The following is a 15975-nucleotide window of genomic DNA, read 5'->3' as shown; positions in this document are numbered from 1 at the left end:
ACGTGAATGCAGAATATATACTGAAAACCCAAATGTATTGTGATATGTTACTGTATATGAACCAATATTTCGTAACCATCAAACCTTTCTCCAATTACAAAGCGATTAAAAACATAAGAAAAGTCTGTTACTGTAGGTGATCTAACCTGTAGCCACTCTGAGGTGAAGGGCTGGGGCTGGGGAAGCAGGGTCCACCCGGAGCGGCTGGTCAGCAGGCGGGCATTCTCAGGAACCCAGCTCCGGTCAGTGTGGGATGAAGCTGTGATCTGGGCATCTGTGATCAGACCTGATACCATGCCCAGCATGCCCGAACATGGGTACTCTGAGAGAGTGAGAGGGAGAGAGAGGGGTAAACAGAAGTCTTTCATTGAGCAAGAGGTGATTTGAGAGAGTGCCTGATGGGATATAAATATAGCAATAAATGATTTGTATCAGCAGCCAGAGGTTGTTCTTCATGGTTTACGTGTTTAAGGGGGAAAGACAGGGATGAAGTGAATGTTTGAGACAGTGAGTTATAGCGATGAATAGGGATGGTGTGAGAAACAGTTTCTCTGATGCATCCACCTCTCTAGACATTTCTCTCCCCCCCTCTCTCTCTCCCTCTCGCTCTCTCTCTCACACACTCTACCTCTCTCCTGATGTCTTGCATACTAATGTCTCTGCCCGCAGCGATTGTCTCCCGGCAGCCAATTAAAACTTTCCTCTCCTTCGGCGTTCGTTTCCACCTCTATGCATTCTGGGATTTTCTTTCATCTCTAACCCCCTCCCTCCCTCTATGCCCATTTTCCCCCCTTTCCTTTTGTCTTTCTATACCTCTGCTCTCATTTAGCCCTGTGTTCTCAGAGCTTTCATCCTGAATCTGCGTTAGTTCATTTTCACCCCCTTGAGAACCTTGTGCATTCTGCCTTTCATTCTACGTTTCATATGCCCTAACTGCATACTACCAGTACTACCGATTTCACTTTGAGCTGCACCGTTTCGTTTGCTGGCAGAAATGTTCTGTCAATGAACCCACACACATACAGGCTGGCTGTCTTGTCTGTCTCCTGGCTGGCCGTCTCTTCCATTTCCTTCCACTTCATCAAAAGCGTCTGAGTGTGCAGTGACCTGCAGTAACCAATATCATCCTTACAATCTGCTCCCAGGGAACGGGATAAAAAAAAAGATACATTTTGGAACGACTGCATCTGTATTAAACTCAGAATAACTCTGCCAACTCAACAGAAAAAGGATTAATTTCAGTCCTCTCTCTGTCTTCATAGTTATCTGATGTAGTTCCTGTTCGAATCAGAGAATTAACTAGTCCAAATGAAATTAGAGAGAACTCCATGGTTCCTCAGGACAGGTCCAAACGCTCACTGGGAGATTTGTCATCCATTTGAGGGTTCCCTTTCGTCAACTACCAAGAGCCCTGTCAGTGTGATCTCTGATAGCCTCCCTCTGACACGGCACTAAGGCACTCCACTGTAATGGCTCACACTCTCGCTCTTTGAAGTAGATGGATAAAACAGAGTGGGGGGGGGGGGCACGGGACGGCACGCATGGCGGACACACCGACCGTGTATATGTGTGCGTGTGCTTGTGTGTGCGTGTGCGTGTGTGTGCGTGTGTGTGCGTGTGTGCGTGTGTGTGTGGTGGAATGCTACTGTAAGGAGCAGGGTAACCCAGGGTTTGAATGGAGAATTCTCTGGCTAAACACACACATGGGCTTATTTACCAACAGAACAGCAGAAACTAAGCAGTCAGCAGGGATGAGGTTAATAAGTAGCTGTGTATCTCTGACGCAGGGCACATCTCACATGTGCAAATACCAGATGTGATTAGACAGCCTGAAGGCCCTGGTTTTCTGTGGGCTTAAATTGGGACACATTTTTGTATCTCATGAAAAGTATTTGTATACTGTCAGTAATCTCATTAAATGATGATTCTCTCTGAATGTATGTGATTATAAGATTGCAAAGTGGACTGGACTGAAAGCTGAAAACAGTTAAAACCCCTTTGACCTGTATGAACACGTGGGTGTGATCATTCTACAGTGGTCCCTGCAGCATACGCTCTAACCGGTGTGATTAGAACACTTCATTGGAACGTCTAGTTACGATTGACGCAACAGTCAGCGTTTGAGCAAACCACCGTTTTTTTCACAGAAACAGTTTGCACAAACACACTCTTTACAAGGTTATATCCTCAATGTGAACAGTTTATTTCTTCCTAGGTTCTGGCCTTTCTAGGGAGCTTTTCCTAGCCACCGTGCTTCTACACCTGCATTACTTGCTGTTTTGGGTTTTAGGCTGGGTTTCTGTACAGCACTTTGTGACATCAGCTGATGTAAGAAGGGCTTCTTAAATACATTTGATTGATTGATTGATTTCTGGATGCAATGTTCAGACAGTCACAGAAGTAGCAATTGCATAACACTTTTGTCATCCAAATCAGAAAATGTAGGCTACATTAGTCTTAGCGCTAACTGAGTAAAGGGTGAGCTAACACAAGCGGTCATATTTAGCCAACTCTCAGCTAATAGTAATTATACAACGGGTGGGTTTAATCCTGAATGCTGATTGCTTATAAACCGCATTCCAGCCGGTGTCTATTCCACAAGTTACCACCGGCTAAGTCTATGACATTAAAATGCCTATTTACTCTGTTCTGACTGTCTCATCAGCCCAGCCAAGCAATTCAAAAACTTGTTCTTCACTATAAAAAGCATCTAGACATTATCTCTCATTTCATTTAGACTAACATTTCGTTTTCAACAACGGAGAGTTGTATAAATCATGCTGTCTTTCCGACATTTGAAGCATTGTTTCGATATTCAAATTCGATCTCCAGTTGTCCCATATTAATGAACGTGTCGGGATGAGACAGACAGGCAGGCAGTGTTTCTCAACCAGTCGAAGTCATGAATCAGCAGGCATCTTTTTTATGGATATATACAAAGAAATGTCAATTGAAAAAAGATCAAACGAAACGAAGTGCAGCTAGTTTGCCGTCTTTCCAGCTTCAGTTTGAAGTGATTGTGTTAGCTGTATTATTGGCTCTCTCCTCTGAACAACAGTGTCCTGATGAGTGAGCACATTTTCTATGCCAGGCGAAATCGTGCCTCATTAGCTTATTGTTATGGATGCATCCAAATGAATGTCTCTAGAAAACAGCTTAAACAAATGCAAATGCAGCTACTTTGCTATTATTCTGGCTGCACTTTTAGACATGACCGTATTTGGCAAGCTAGCAAGCAAGGGATAAGAGCGTTGCCAGCCAGTATTTTACTTCTTTTTTTTTGGTCATTTTTGTATGGCAATGGAACACTCAGAACAACTGAGTCGCGTCCATAGATACAGAACAAAAAGACTGAATGACTGGGTCGCGTCCATAGATACAGAACAAAAAGACTGAACGACTGGGTCTAGAACGAACGACCAGCCGGGTTGGGTAGCAACCCTAGATTTGTGTCTAGACTATATCTTGTGGAAGGATGAAATAGTATGAATAAATGAATACAAATAATGAAAATATGTCAATTATTATTTGAATATGTTGGTAATCCGTTGTATAAAAGTGATAATGCCCTCGAAGCCGGTGTTTGGAGGATATATTGGCATGGTTTGTCTTGACTTCGTCTCGGGCCTACCAACACCCGTGTCAATTTATCTTCCAAACACCAGCTTCTCAGGCATTATCACTTAATTGTAAGATTGGTTGTTTGGATACTAGATGACGATTGGGCGAGCAGCGTTCCATGCCGTGCTGTAATGGCCATTACAGACACACCTACTGTATGCCTGCTAATCTGAAAATTATCACTGCGCCTCCATAAGAATAAATTGTTCATGTTGCTGTCTGAATCATCTCTTTTATTTATCTCAACTTGCACATTATTTTCCCCTTGCTTCCAGCCTAGCATTTAGTTTGGTACATTGGGGGTTATTGTCACGTCCTGACCTGTAAAAGGGGTTATTTGTTATTGTAGTTTGGTCAGGGCGTGGCAGGGGATGTTTGTTTTGTGTGGTTCGGGTTTTTTGGTTTATGTTCTACATTTTCTATTTCTATGCGTTTATCTAGTTTTTCTATGTTAGGGTTTTGGTAGGACCTACAATTAGAGGCAGCTGGTTGTTGTTGCCTCTAATTATAGACCATATTTAGTTGGGGTTTGTTTCACTTGTGTTTTGTGGGTGGTTGTTTTCGGTATAGTCTGTGCACCTTACTGGACTGTTTTCGTCGTTTGGTTTGTTTAAGTGTTTTTTCTTTAATAAAGAAGAAGATGATAAATATACCCGCTGCATTTTGGTCCACTCCTTACGACGACCGTGACAGTTATAAGCCTCGCTGTCTGCCTGTCCAACCTTTTGAATTTCGATCTCTGTATTATCAGAGTGAACAGTGCCCAGACGAGAAGAGACAACTTTTTCTGAGCCAGTCGAAATCATGCAACAAATGTCATTATCATGGACATATCCAAGTAAATGCCAATTGAAATGCAGCTAGTGTACTGTTATTCCAGGTTCAATGTTTGACGTGACTAAATTTGCTGCAGTTAGCTAGCTAGCTAGCTAGCAAGTGACAAGAATGTTTTTCTTTGTCAACCAAAGATAAGAAGAGGTGACAAGTTGAGTTGGGTTTGTTTGCAGTATGCATGTTGAAGGCGAAGGGGGTATGTCATCTACCATCATTCACTTCCCATCATTCACTTCCAGAAAGATGAGTGAACAATCCCTTTACCTCGTTTTGCTATAACATCTTTGGTCTGACAGACATTTACATGATACCCAAAATGCTTTGAATGATGTCAACAAACATGGATCCACATATAGCTGGAAAATAGCTTACAACCTTCAAAAAAGTATTTAACACACGTGTCCATTACAATCTATGCAAGAATTGGAATGCATGATTTGTCACCAGTACTTGAAAACGTGAATAAAACCGTAAATAAAGAAATGATTACCACACAAACCATTTTCTAATAGTGATTTATTGATACAAGTGGCCCATGCCATTGTTATGATGCTGATGATTTTTCGCCACAGATGGTTTGTTTACATTTCTACTGTTGTGGCTAGATGGAGTAGCTAGGCCTACAACAGCTCTATCTAGTGGTCGTGTCAGGGACAACAGTTGTTGACAACTAGCATTGTAGCTAAGCCTTGCCCCTAACTCTTTTCCTAAGCTAAACCTCATTCTCTTAACCTCCTATGTTAATTCACCTAACCTTCTGCATTAGTTCCTAACTTGCCATGTTAATTATCCTAACCTGCTATGTAAACAAACAATCTGTGGAGACATATCATCAGTATCACCACACCGGCAGCCAATCACGTCAACTGACACTCTGATCATTGTTGTTGTTTATGTAGCCTATGTAGCTAGTGGGCTAAGCTGTAGCATTAGACATGTCTTTCAAAAAGAGACTGCTCACAAATGCAGAAATTCTGGAGATTTTTGTAAATTTGAACAATGATTATTTTTTGGGTGATGTAGGCAGACCAACATTGGGTGAAGTACAGTAGGTCTGCAGTAGCTGGAAGGCCTCCAGCCATTTCACCCCTCCTGGCCCTGCTCTTGGATCTGATGAGACCCAGTCTTGAGTGCAAAGCCCCTTTTTTTGCAATTGGACATACAGTTCACATACAAATCAAATATAGTTCCATTATGCAATTGTATTGACAATATCTCACCCACCTCCCCACTCTCTCACCATCGTCTCCATTCCCTCATCCTCCCTACTCCCTCTTCAAACAGTATGTTGCTAGCATACAAAGGTGTCCTCAATCTTTAGCACAAAAGATGTTCAGTTCCAGTTATGATGTTGGCAAGTTATGTTCAATACTGTGTGTGTGTAGTTTCTGAAATACAGAATAAAGAGGAATTATTAGTAATTACAATACAATATCAGGATATAGCAATAAAACACTATTACAAGTAACATAATAACTTTAGAGCTCCACAAGGGGGAAGGGCATAGCTATGCAGGCCAAATACAGGCCAATTCAATGGTTATGATAAGGCCAGCCTGGGTAACTTCAGGATACAACAGAAGTTTTGCACATGCGCACTTCACAGGGTAGGCATTCCCTAACGGAAATATGCAAATAAATGCTAGAACGCGCCAATAGGATCTTACTAGCTCATGCTTGGCTCTGCCCACCTCCTTACTTTTTCTGCCCATCTCCTTGCTTATTATGCCCTATATGATTCATTTGCTCCCATTGGAAATGACAGGTGCTGGTCTATCTTGGGTTAGTTATAAAAATCTTTGCTAATACTTCTTTGACGCCATTAGCATCAGCATTGTTTTACAGAACTAATAGAAAAATGTAACTACATAAGCACAATTGAGTATAACACCATAAAGGTTATGAAATCAGTACCTTGCTTGTCCGTGGTTGTAAAGGAATACACACAGAATACATTATGCTCCATACATAAATACGGTGTGCTACAGTAGAAATTACACAACACAGTATACAGAAACTGCATTATGATAAAGTAATAAGGCACTTACTTTGATACGAACACACAGAGTAATTATTAGTAAGGAAAACAACAACAAAGGCAATATGAGCACCATCTGGAAAATGCACCAGGGTGAAACAGTTTGGGCAGGTTCTGTTCTGACTGGAAATGTGCAAATGTCTGCATACTTGACCTAGGGAAACACTGGTGGAATGCTTGGGCCATTGGGCTCACATCGAAAAGATAAGTCTGTCTGCCTCATCTAGCTAATCCTTGCCTTACATCAGCATAGCATGCCTCAAATGTAAGTTGTCCGCCACAGTGAAATGGGCTACTTCTATGTGAATTATTGAGGAGGAGGAACGCACCTCATTTCAAACTGTTGTAAAATTATACAAGTTGAAAGATAGCCTATAGATAATTAGCAGGCAACGTGCCTTGGTTTTTACTGGCAGTGGGGGTTAACTGTCCTGTTGCCTAAGAATCCCATTTTGGAACAATAAACATGTTTCCATCCACAGTTTTTATGCAAGTTTTATTTTATTTCACCTTTATTTAACCAGGTAGGCTAGTTGAGAACAAGTTCTCATTTGCAACTGCGACGTGGCCAAGATAAAGCAAAGCAGTTTGACACATGCAACAACACAGTGTTACACATGGAATAAACAAACATACAATCAATAATACTGTAGAAAAAATCTATATACAGCATGCGTAGAGTAAAGTCATACCGTATAAAAAAAAAGTCACGACAGCTGTTTGGAAATAGGAAGTTTCAGTACAATTTTATAAATGCCGACAGATAATTTGTTTGTTCTACATTGTGGGATCTTTTTGTGTCTGTAAAATGAATTATGCGAGAAATGGTGGTGGAAACGCCTTTATGCGCAAATATTGATATAATAACCATCATATCGAAGTGAACTTGGAGTCAAGCAATGATATGGTGTGTGGTCCTCCCACTATGACTCGGGAAACCGAGCAGTTTATTAGGCTACAGATGAAATAAGTTATGATGAATTTCACAGGGTGGTGAAAGTGCACTGTGATCTTGATTCGCCTTTCCAATAAATATCAAGGGTATCATTCTAGTGGCATGATGATTGATGCTGGACTGCCATATGACAAATAATCATCCATAATAATCTCATCATGTAGACTAGCCTACCTGCAGAGCCTACCCACACTGTATCTGCAATCTGTTGGCTAGAGCGCACATGCCAAGACCAGAGCAGGCACATTTGCTATTTAACGCAACTGTTTTTTGTGACAAAAATATCGGTAGAGTTGAAAGTAAGATAGAAATATATTGAACTTTACATTTTTATTCAGAACATGAAAACGTAAGCGCAAAATATAATTTTGTGTGCACTATATCATCACGCACTGATTTTTACCCACAAAAAGTGCAATTGGTGAAAACACACCACTGGTGGGAAAATTGGCATATTTTCTTAAAGCGGATTCTAGAGTATTTGCATGAAAATCTGTTGCCAGTTGGAAGGAAATCTAGCTACCGAACAAATTCTGAAATCACGCGCATAAAAATATATACTTGGAACCTTCTCAAACCTGACTTGAGCATTACAAGATTCCCTGCCCCCCCTCCCCCCTCCCTCCCTCCCCCCGCTCTCTGAGTGCCTGCAGAAAATCCCAGCTGGCAGCATGATCAGAGTGGTGTTCTGCCTGCCGCAGGCTGATGACGGCACAGAGGGGCCCTGTGGCACTCCCTGCTCTTGTGATGTGTCTGCAGTGTGGTCTTTGTGTCTGTGTGTCTGTAGTGCGGTCTGGTCGCAAGCCCAAACCCTCTCCAGCTATGTGCCAGCACCGCACTGCCCTCCGCTCTGCCACAGATACACATATATGTAGATACACACACACACACACACACACACACACACACACACACACACACACACACACACACACACACACACACACACGCACAAACACGCACAAACACTCAAACGCATAGAGACGCACACACATAAAAGGCACAGGCTCTCACACACACTAACAAGCACAAATACTAATAAACATTCAAAAGCAAGAGAACAGACAGACTTTCAGACAAACAAATGCACACACATGAAAAAGAACCCCACACACACATAAATCCTTTCACATACTCATACAAGAAATGCATGACAAAAATGGAAGTGATGATATGAACCCAGCCACAATCAAAGCCTTGCAGTGGGTGGAAAGGTTCCAACATCACACTGATGAGGATCACTGCAGCAGGAGACTGAGGCTAGGGGGGTTGGGGAGGGGGGGACAGGAAGGTGGACCAGAGCCATGGAGGTGGTGTGTGTGTGTGTGTGTGTGTGTGTGTTTGTGTGTGTGTGTGTGTGTGTGTGTCTACGCAGTAGAAGCAGCAGCACTCAGCTAGGGGAAGGTGCTCTGCTGGCCCCCGCTCCAAGAGCTCTGCCTGTCTGCTTGCTGTTGAAGTCATCCATATTGAATGAGGTACATTCAAACATCAGGTAACATAAATACGTAATCACCTTCATGTGTCTCTCCTTCATAATGCAGAAGGCAGCACTTGCCTCAGAGTAAACCTTCTCTCACTGGGCTCTCACTACTGTGAGATAGTAAACCATTTCATCTAAGACGAGGAGGAAAACATCAACCAGGTAGGTTACATGAGAGACGAAAGGCCTAAACAAATTCCAAGGAAGACCTGTGCAAAAATATCACTTACCGTAATTTCCGGACTATTAAGCACACCTGAATATAAGCCGCACCCACTGAATTTAAAAAAAGATATTATTTTGAACATAAATAAGCCGCACATGTCTATAAGCCGCAGGTGCCTACCGGTACATAAATTAACTTTACACAGGCTTTAACGAAACACGGCTTGTAACAAAAATAAATAGGCTTTAACGAAACACGGCTTGTAACAAAAATAAATAGGCTTTAACGAAACACAGCTTGTAACAAAAAAATAAAAAATTAGCAGTAAGCTTTAGTTGTCTTTTTGCACTGAGACAATTCCTCACGCTGCTGTTTTCAACGTCTTATCATCGACTCCTTAAGACCAAGCTCCCGTGCAGCAGCTCTATTTCCTTTTCCAACAGCCAGATCAATCGCCTTCAACTTGAAAGCTGCATCATATGCATTTCTCCGTGTCTTTGCCATGATGAGGGTGACAAAATGACTACCGTAATCAGAATGATGGGAAGTTTGAGAGCGCTCGATTTAATCTAAACAGTAAAAAAAAAAGTTGTTTGACCTTAACCCGTTCGGCAATTTCATTGGTCTAATGAAAGCTTCATGCCGCCACAAACTGAGCACGTCACAGAATGTGTTTTTTGGAGAAAAAAAACTTGAAAGTGGGAAAAATCCATATATTAGCCGCGTCATTGTTTAAGCCGCAAGGTTCAAAGCCTGGGAAAAAAGTTGCGGCTTATAGTCCGGAATTTACAGTACTCATTTTACCAAAAAGTAAAATCAGGTAAATAAAATATCATCAGCAGTCAGTGACTTGCATGCATTTGAATATTGTTTTGCCATTTGAATGGCAAACTAACATCGCTAAGTAGAGTCTGGTCTGCCAGTGCCAGACAGTGTGAAACACTGAGATTTCTATGGTACTGACCTGATATCTTACAGCCGTACACCTCGAAGCGCAGAGCGATGCCCATTTCCCAGGCAACGGGCCGGACCCGGACGAAGCGGGTGAGAGTGGGTTTGGGAAGCATTGTCCTGGCAACATCAGTAGGATTGGTGTTCCCTTGGAAAACCTGGGATGGAGACAAGAAGTTGTTAATTATACACAGTTTGTTTAGTACGTGATGTAGATTCACCAGGAAAGAGGCCTACTTGGCCAACTGAGGCCTGGGCCTCGCATCACACAGTTTCCCACACAGCATAGGGACAGTATATTGTAATTTATTTTAATGGCCACATTAAATATTTCACTTGTAACACTGCTGCAAAAAGCAACACAGGAATTCAATCTTCTAGCCTACAGTTTTACCACCAAAATGAGGTACCACCAAACTGAGTGTTAATGAAATGTCAACTAAACTAATACATACAGATAATACATGTCTTCCAGAGAGGACAGACACAGATGAGTGTATAGAACAGCACAGTGCCCTTTCTGCTACTCCATCAGTGATCTGAACATCTTTCCGCTACTCCATCAGTTATCTGAACAACCTTTATTACAAGCACGCACACACGGACACACACACACACACACACACACACACACACACACACACACACAGACACACACAGACACACACAGACACACACAGACACACATACATACATACATACATACATACATACATACATACATACATACATACATACATACATACATACATACATACATACATACATACATACATACATACATACATACATACATACATACAGCTATGTCTTGCTACTCTTGTGAGGACATTTTGGAGACCAACAATTGATTCCCATTGAAAATAGTATTTTTCCTACCCCAAACCTTAAGCCCTAAACCTAACCCTAACTCCTTACCCATAAACCTAACCCCTAATCCTAATTCTAGTTCTAACCCAAAAATAGTATTTTCTTAATTTTGGTTGGTTTACTATTCTTGTGTGGACTTCTGGTACTTACAAGTACAGTAAAACGTGTACACGCACACACACACACACACACACACACATACATTTGGTGGGATCTCTCTGACCTGTCTGACTGAGTGACTCTGTACTCTGTAGAAACCAGTGGTACTGTGGTGTTAACCCCGTGAGAGAATAGTGCTAGCCAATCAGTAGCAGTGGGTTGCTTGGCAGTAAACCTAATCTTGGCTGAAGTGTATGAGACAAATGAGATAAAATGTCAGCAGGCAGGGCCAATGGAACCTTAAGTCCATCTAAGAGCCTTCCTCTCCCCGTCCCTATCCTCACTTCCCTGTCCCTATCTTTACTTCCCTGTCCCTATCCTCACTTTCCTGTTCCTATCCTCACTTCCCTGTCCCTATCTTCCCTTCCCTGTCCCTATCCTCACTTCCCTGTCCCTACTTCCCACTCCTGGTTCCCTATAGATAATAGTCATCAACTTAGTAACGGAAGTAAGTAATGGCAACGACAAAAAAGTTATCCACTCTCTTAAATGTCAGGCCGGTCAGAGATTCTCTCTCTGTCGCATTACCTGGATTTTTCCAGCTAGCTAGCGCCATCACCATCACGCTAAAGCGCCAAACTGCGGGCTCAGCACCTAGTAAATGGGACCCACTCCTCACAAAAGCACTTTAGAGGCCGGAACAGAGAAACATGGTTTTCCACATCACATTTAAGCACCCGGTGCTTTAAAAAAAGAACTGTATACTTTGGATAGGTCTTAAAAAAATTGGGCCTGAGAGGGGTGGTGGGTAGGGTACACACACTCACACACAAGCACAAAAAGTGCAACTTTGGTTGCTATTTGGGGAAAATGTTGCTGTCCTTGACATAAACACACACACATTTTGACACATACACACACATGCACAATGGTGACTGTTTACAGGTTCCACAGATAACTTAGGCTGGTCAAACTAACATTTTGATGGCCCTGTGGAGTGTGAACACCCAGAGAGATGTTTACAGATAGAGAGTCTGCTGGTCTGTTTCACAGGCTGATCGCTGATCGGTTAGTAACGCTCGGGTTGATTCTCTCTCTCTCTTTCACTATTAGCCACCTCTACCAGCTGCTCAAACATGGAACCTCTCCTCTTACCATCCATTAATCTTTTTCTTTCTCTCTCCCTCCTCCCCATTCCATTCATCCATCTCACTCCTGGTTTATTAAAGCCTTTAATAGCCCCTTTCCTTTTTCAGAAAAATACCAGAGCCTGACCCACAGTAAACAATGACTTCATCCAGCCCTCACTAAATGACTACGACCTATATACCAGGCGGTGTCAGAGGAAGGCCCAAAAAATTGTCAAAGACTCTAGTCACCCAAGTCATAGACTGTTCTCTATGCTACCACACGGCAACCAATATCAGAGCGCCAAGTCTAGGTCCAAAAGGCTCCTTAACAGCTTCTATCCCCAAGCTATAATACTGCTGAACAATTAATCAAATGGCCACCCGGACGGACTATTTACATTGCCCCCCCCCCCCCACTTGCTGTTTATTATCTATGCATAGTCACTTTACTCCTACCTACATGTAAAAATTACCTTGACTAACATGTATCCCCGTTATTATTATTTTGTGATACATTTAATTTCATTTTGAAAATATTTTCTTAACTCTATTTCTTGAACTACATTGTTTGTTAACGGCTTGTAAGTAAGCATTTCACGGTAAGGTCTACACCTGTTGTATTTGGCTCTTGTGACAAATCTAATTTCATTTGACGACTGTAGTCTCTTTAAAAGACAGAGAGTAGTACGGCATTGTAAATACAGTCTCTCTCACACAATGTTGTGTGTATTAGCATACCACGCTTAGCACATAATATTATAGTGGGAACATTTTTGTTACACAAAGACAGAACAGAACACAGACCAGACCAGGCCAGGGGCATTCCCCTTTTTTGAGGTATGGTGTGGCTGAGACAGAGATCCAAGCTAATATTAAGGAGGAGACCACAATTCAACTCTGGCTGACTGTTAGTTTACACATGACTGACTATTTGAAGTACTGGGTCTGGTTGGCCATGTCTTCTGCTTTTGATATACTATTCTATTAGTACTGCTACTTCTGTAGTAACACACACAGTGCTGAAGTATAAGAAAAGCCTATGCGCTTATGACACCATGCAATCTTAGAGGTGGGCAGTGGGGTAGAGTGGGTGAGGAGTAATCTCTCTTACCTTCTGTTTTGACCCCTCCTTTAGTGTGATCCAGTCTTCTCCGTTAGAGCTGACATCCACCTTGTAGGACTTGATCCAGTAGGTTTTCCTGGTCTCCTGGGAAACGGCCCCCTGTGTTCCGATGGCCGACACAAACCGAAGGAAACCCAAGTCCACCTAAGGAGAGAGGGAACGGTCAGTAAAGTTCAATTCAAACTTTATCTTTCTCATTAGGGAACTTCTTGTGTGGAATAGTACAGAGCATACAGAAATACTGTACTTTCAGTATAAAGAGAAACTGTACTGCATGTACCAAATACTGACGATATAAAATAGTTATTGGAAAAAGCACCTTTAGCCCACACCTCATCAAACTATGACTGAAATGTAATAAACAGCAGAAGTACGGAATGATATTCTATTGATAAAAAAGGACACTGGATGAAATCTTAATTTCCTGTGATGGGAAGAGCTTATTTGATAAAAGTGAATTTTGAATGGAATGGAGTCTCCTCATATTCAACAGAAAAAAAGCCGATATTAGGTTGAATTTCAAATAGTATAAGGCTGCGTAAAAAAAATGTAGCTTCATAAATAATCATGAACTGTTGTAACATTACTGATTTGTTATTATATTTTTACGAGCCGACTGCCAGACTGGGAGAATAGGGCCAAGAGGTTATTGGAGAGAAGGGAGTTAGAACAGAGTCAGTAAGGTTGAAAGGACTGTGATGCTGAACAGACTAAAGTGAAGGAGGTTTCCCTGCATCAGGGTTTGAGAACGTTTACACTGTTTTCTATCAGAACTGTGGACAGTCTCTGTCTCTGTCTGTCTCTGTCAGGAAGAAGCAAACCCATACTCCTGCACTGCCTCTCCATGTGTTGACTCCTACTCCTCTGAACAATCAGGACATCTCGACCTCAACCACCCCATCTCCCCATGGATCCCCTTAAATGGACAGATCCATGTCCCATCAAGCTTGTCTAACAGGGCTAAAGTTACAGTAGGGGCATGAGTCTGGATTGATTAAACAGTTCAGACGTGGACTGTTAGTTACAGTAGCCCCCACTCTGAAAGAGAGAAGACATTGTATCGGCTCGCTGGTCCCTCACGCAGAGAAAGAAAAACAACACTTGTCCTTTTGGCTTGTCTTCAATCCTCTGGTCTGCCCGTATGGATGCCACTTAAATCCTGCATCTCATCTCTCTATCCAAAACAGAAGAGAAGGGGAGGAAAGACTGGTGGACGACTGATGGAGGGCCCGTGGGAGAAACCTCCAGTTTGGCTCTCTCCCTCACTCTCTCATTTGACAGGACACACTGATGCTAATAAGGAGTAAAGGATGCATCTCAAATGGCTCCCTATTCCCTATAGTGCACTAATTTGACCAGGGTCCATACGGCTAGTGCACTAAATCGGGAGCCATTTGGTATGCAACCACAGAGAGCCGAGGAGATCAGCCTTTCAATACTAGCTTAAACCAGCTGACTAGACCACTAGCCAGCTAGCCAGTCAGTACAGGCAGCCCAGGCAGTGCAGGTTAAAGACATCCATACAGCCTTAAACAGTGAAGAGTGCTCCTCTCTCTCCCTTGCTCTGCTGCACATGCTTAACATATCATAGTTAAGACTCAGACTCACATCTGCATATCACAGTGAATACATTGTGTATACATTGTCATTCCTGAATACATTGTAATTTGTCTACTTTAAATGCATTCAGATCCAAAAACAAAGGATAAAACCAGATGGGGAGACCATGAATAAAGTCTATATATTACTTACTTTTTTGGGGGAGCCGATGGATGGATGAAGAAAAAAAAGAGAGAGAAAGACAGAATACTTTTGTTCCTGCCTTGGAGCTTAACTGGGTTTACAGAATAAGGCCCAGATTTCTTTTGCCCCATAAACAAAGACAGAATCAAATCCCCTGTTTCAGAGCATTCCTTTTTAATAACAGACGAGTCACAATCCCCATCGCATGGTTGGAAGGGAGAGGGGAAGAAAATAAGAATGTGCCAGTACAGATGGAGAGCGGTCTGGATGGGGAGAAAATGATAGAGAAGAGGAGAAGAGTGAGGCGAGGTAAGGCAAGTCCTCCTCATCCTCCTCCTCCTCACCATCTCCTTTTATAGGGGATGACATGTCATGAGAGTTGCCTCCTGTGCTGCTTCACGGTTGACCTGAACCAATGACAGATTGGCTTACTGAGAAGACAAGGTCGAATGGGATGACTTGGCCATGGATCATCCTTCTGCTTGGATCCTCATTAGCCATAATGGAATAATGGAATTAGAACGTTACGAGAGTTACAAGAGTTAGGAGCTCTCAGTCAGTGACCACCCCTAATTGAGAACACTCATGAACACTCATAGTCAGTCAGATAGGCTGTGTCATTGGCTGGCTAAATGGTTCCCTCTGCCTGTGTCTCCTTCACTCTTCTTAGTTATGAGTCAGTGAGCAGTCACCTGATCACAATGTTCTGCTCTGTACCTCCAGACCATGGACTCAGACACACAGAGTTGTGATTCCTCCATCAGGCCCAGTCTGAGCATGTTCAAAAATGCATGACTATAAAGAGCAGTACTCTGAGGGTGGGTACAGTGAGGGCCATGAGGAGAGGTGAGGTGAGGAGAAGGAGAGAGGGAGAGCAAAAGATAAGAGAAGACAAGACAAGGAGAGAGAGAGAGAGAGAGAGAGAGAGAGAGAGAGAAGAGAGAACAGAAGAACAAAAATAAGGAA

General features: G+C 42.5%; 1 protein-coding gene across 9 annotated transcripts in view; it reads right to left on the bottom strand.

The window, feature by feature from the left end:
* The window catches only part of LOC115195887 (neuropilin-1a), a 121930-nt gene that overhangs the window by 16229 nt on the left and 89726 nt on the right, over nucleotides 1-15975 (bottom strand). For all 9 annotated transcript variants that reach the window (XM_029756226.1, XM_029756225.1, XM_029756227.1 and 6 more), the window contains 3 exons: nucleotides 13255-13410; nucleotides 10058-10202; nucleotides 147-322 (listed from right to left, as the gene is read on the bottom strand). In XM_029756226.1, coding sequence (XP_029612086.1) covers nucleotides 147-322; nucleotides 10058-10202; nucleotides 13255-13410 — 477 coding nt within the window. The remainder of the gene's footprint in view (nucleotides 1-146; nucleotides 323-10057; nucleotides 10203-13254; nucleotides 13411-15975) is intronic.

This window comes from Salmo trutta, chromosome 6, assembly GCF_901001165.1.
Source record: "Salmo trutta chromosome 6, fSalTru1.1, whole genome shotgun sequence".
Classification (NCBI taxonomy): Eukaryota; Metazoa; Chordata; class Actinopteri; order Salmoniformes; family Salmonidae; genus Salmo; species Salmo trutta.
The sequence above is the reverse complement of the archived record's forward strand: the minus strand, read 5'-3'. Positions and strand labels throughout refer to the sequence as shown.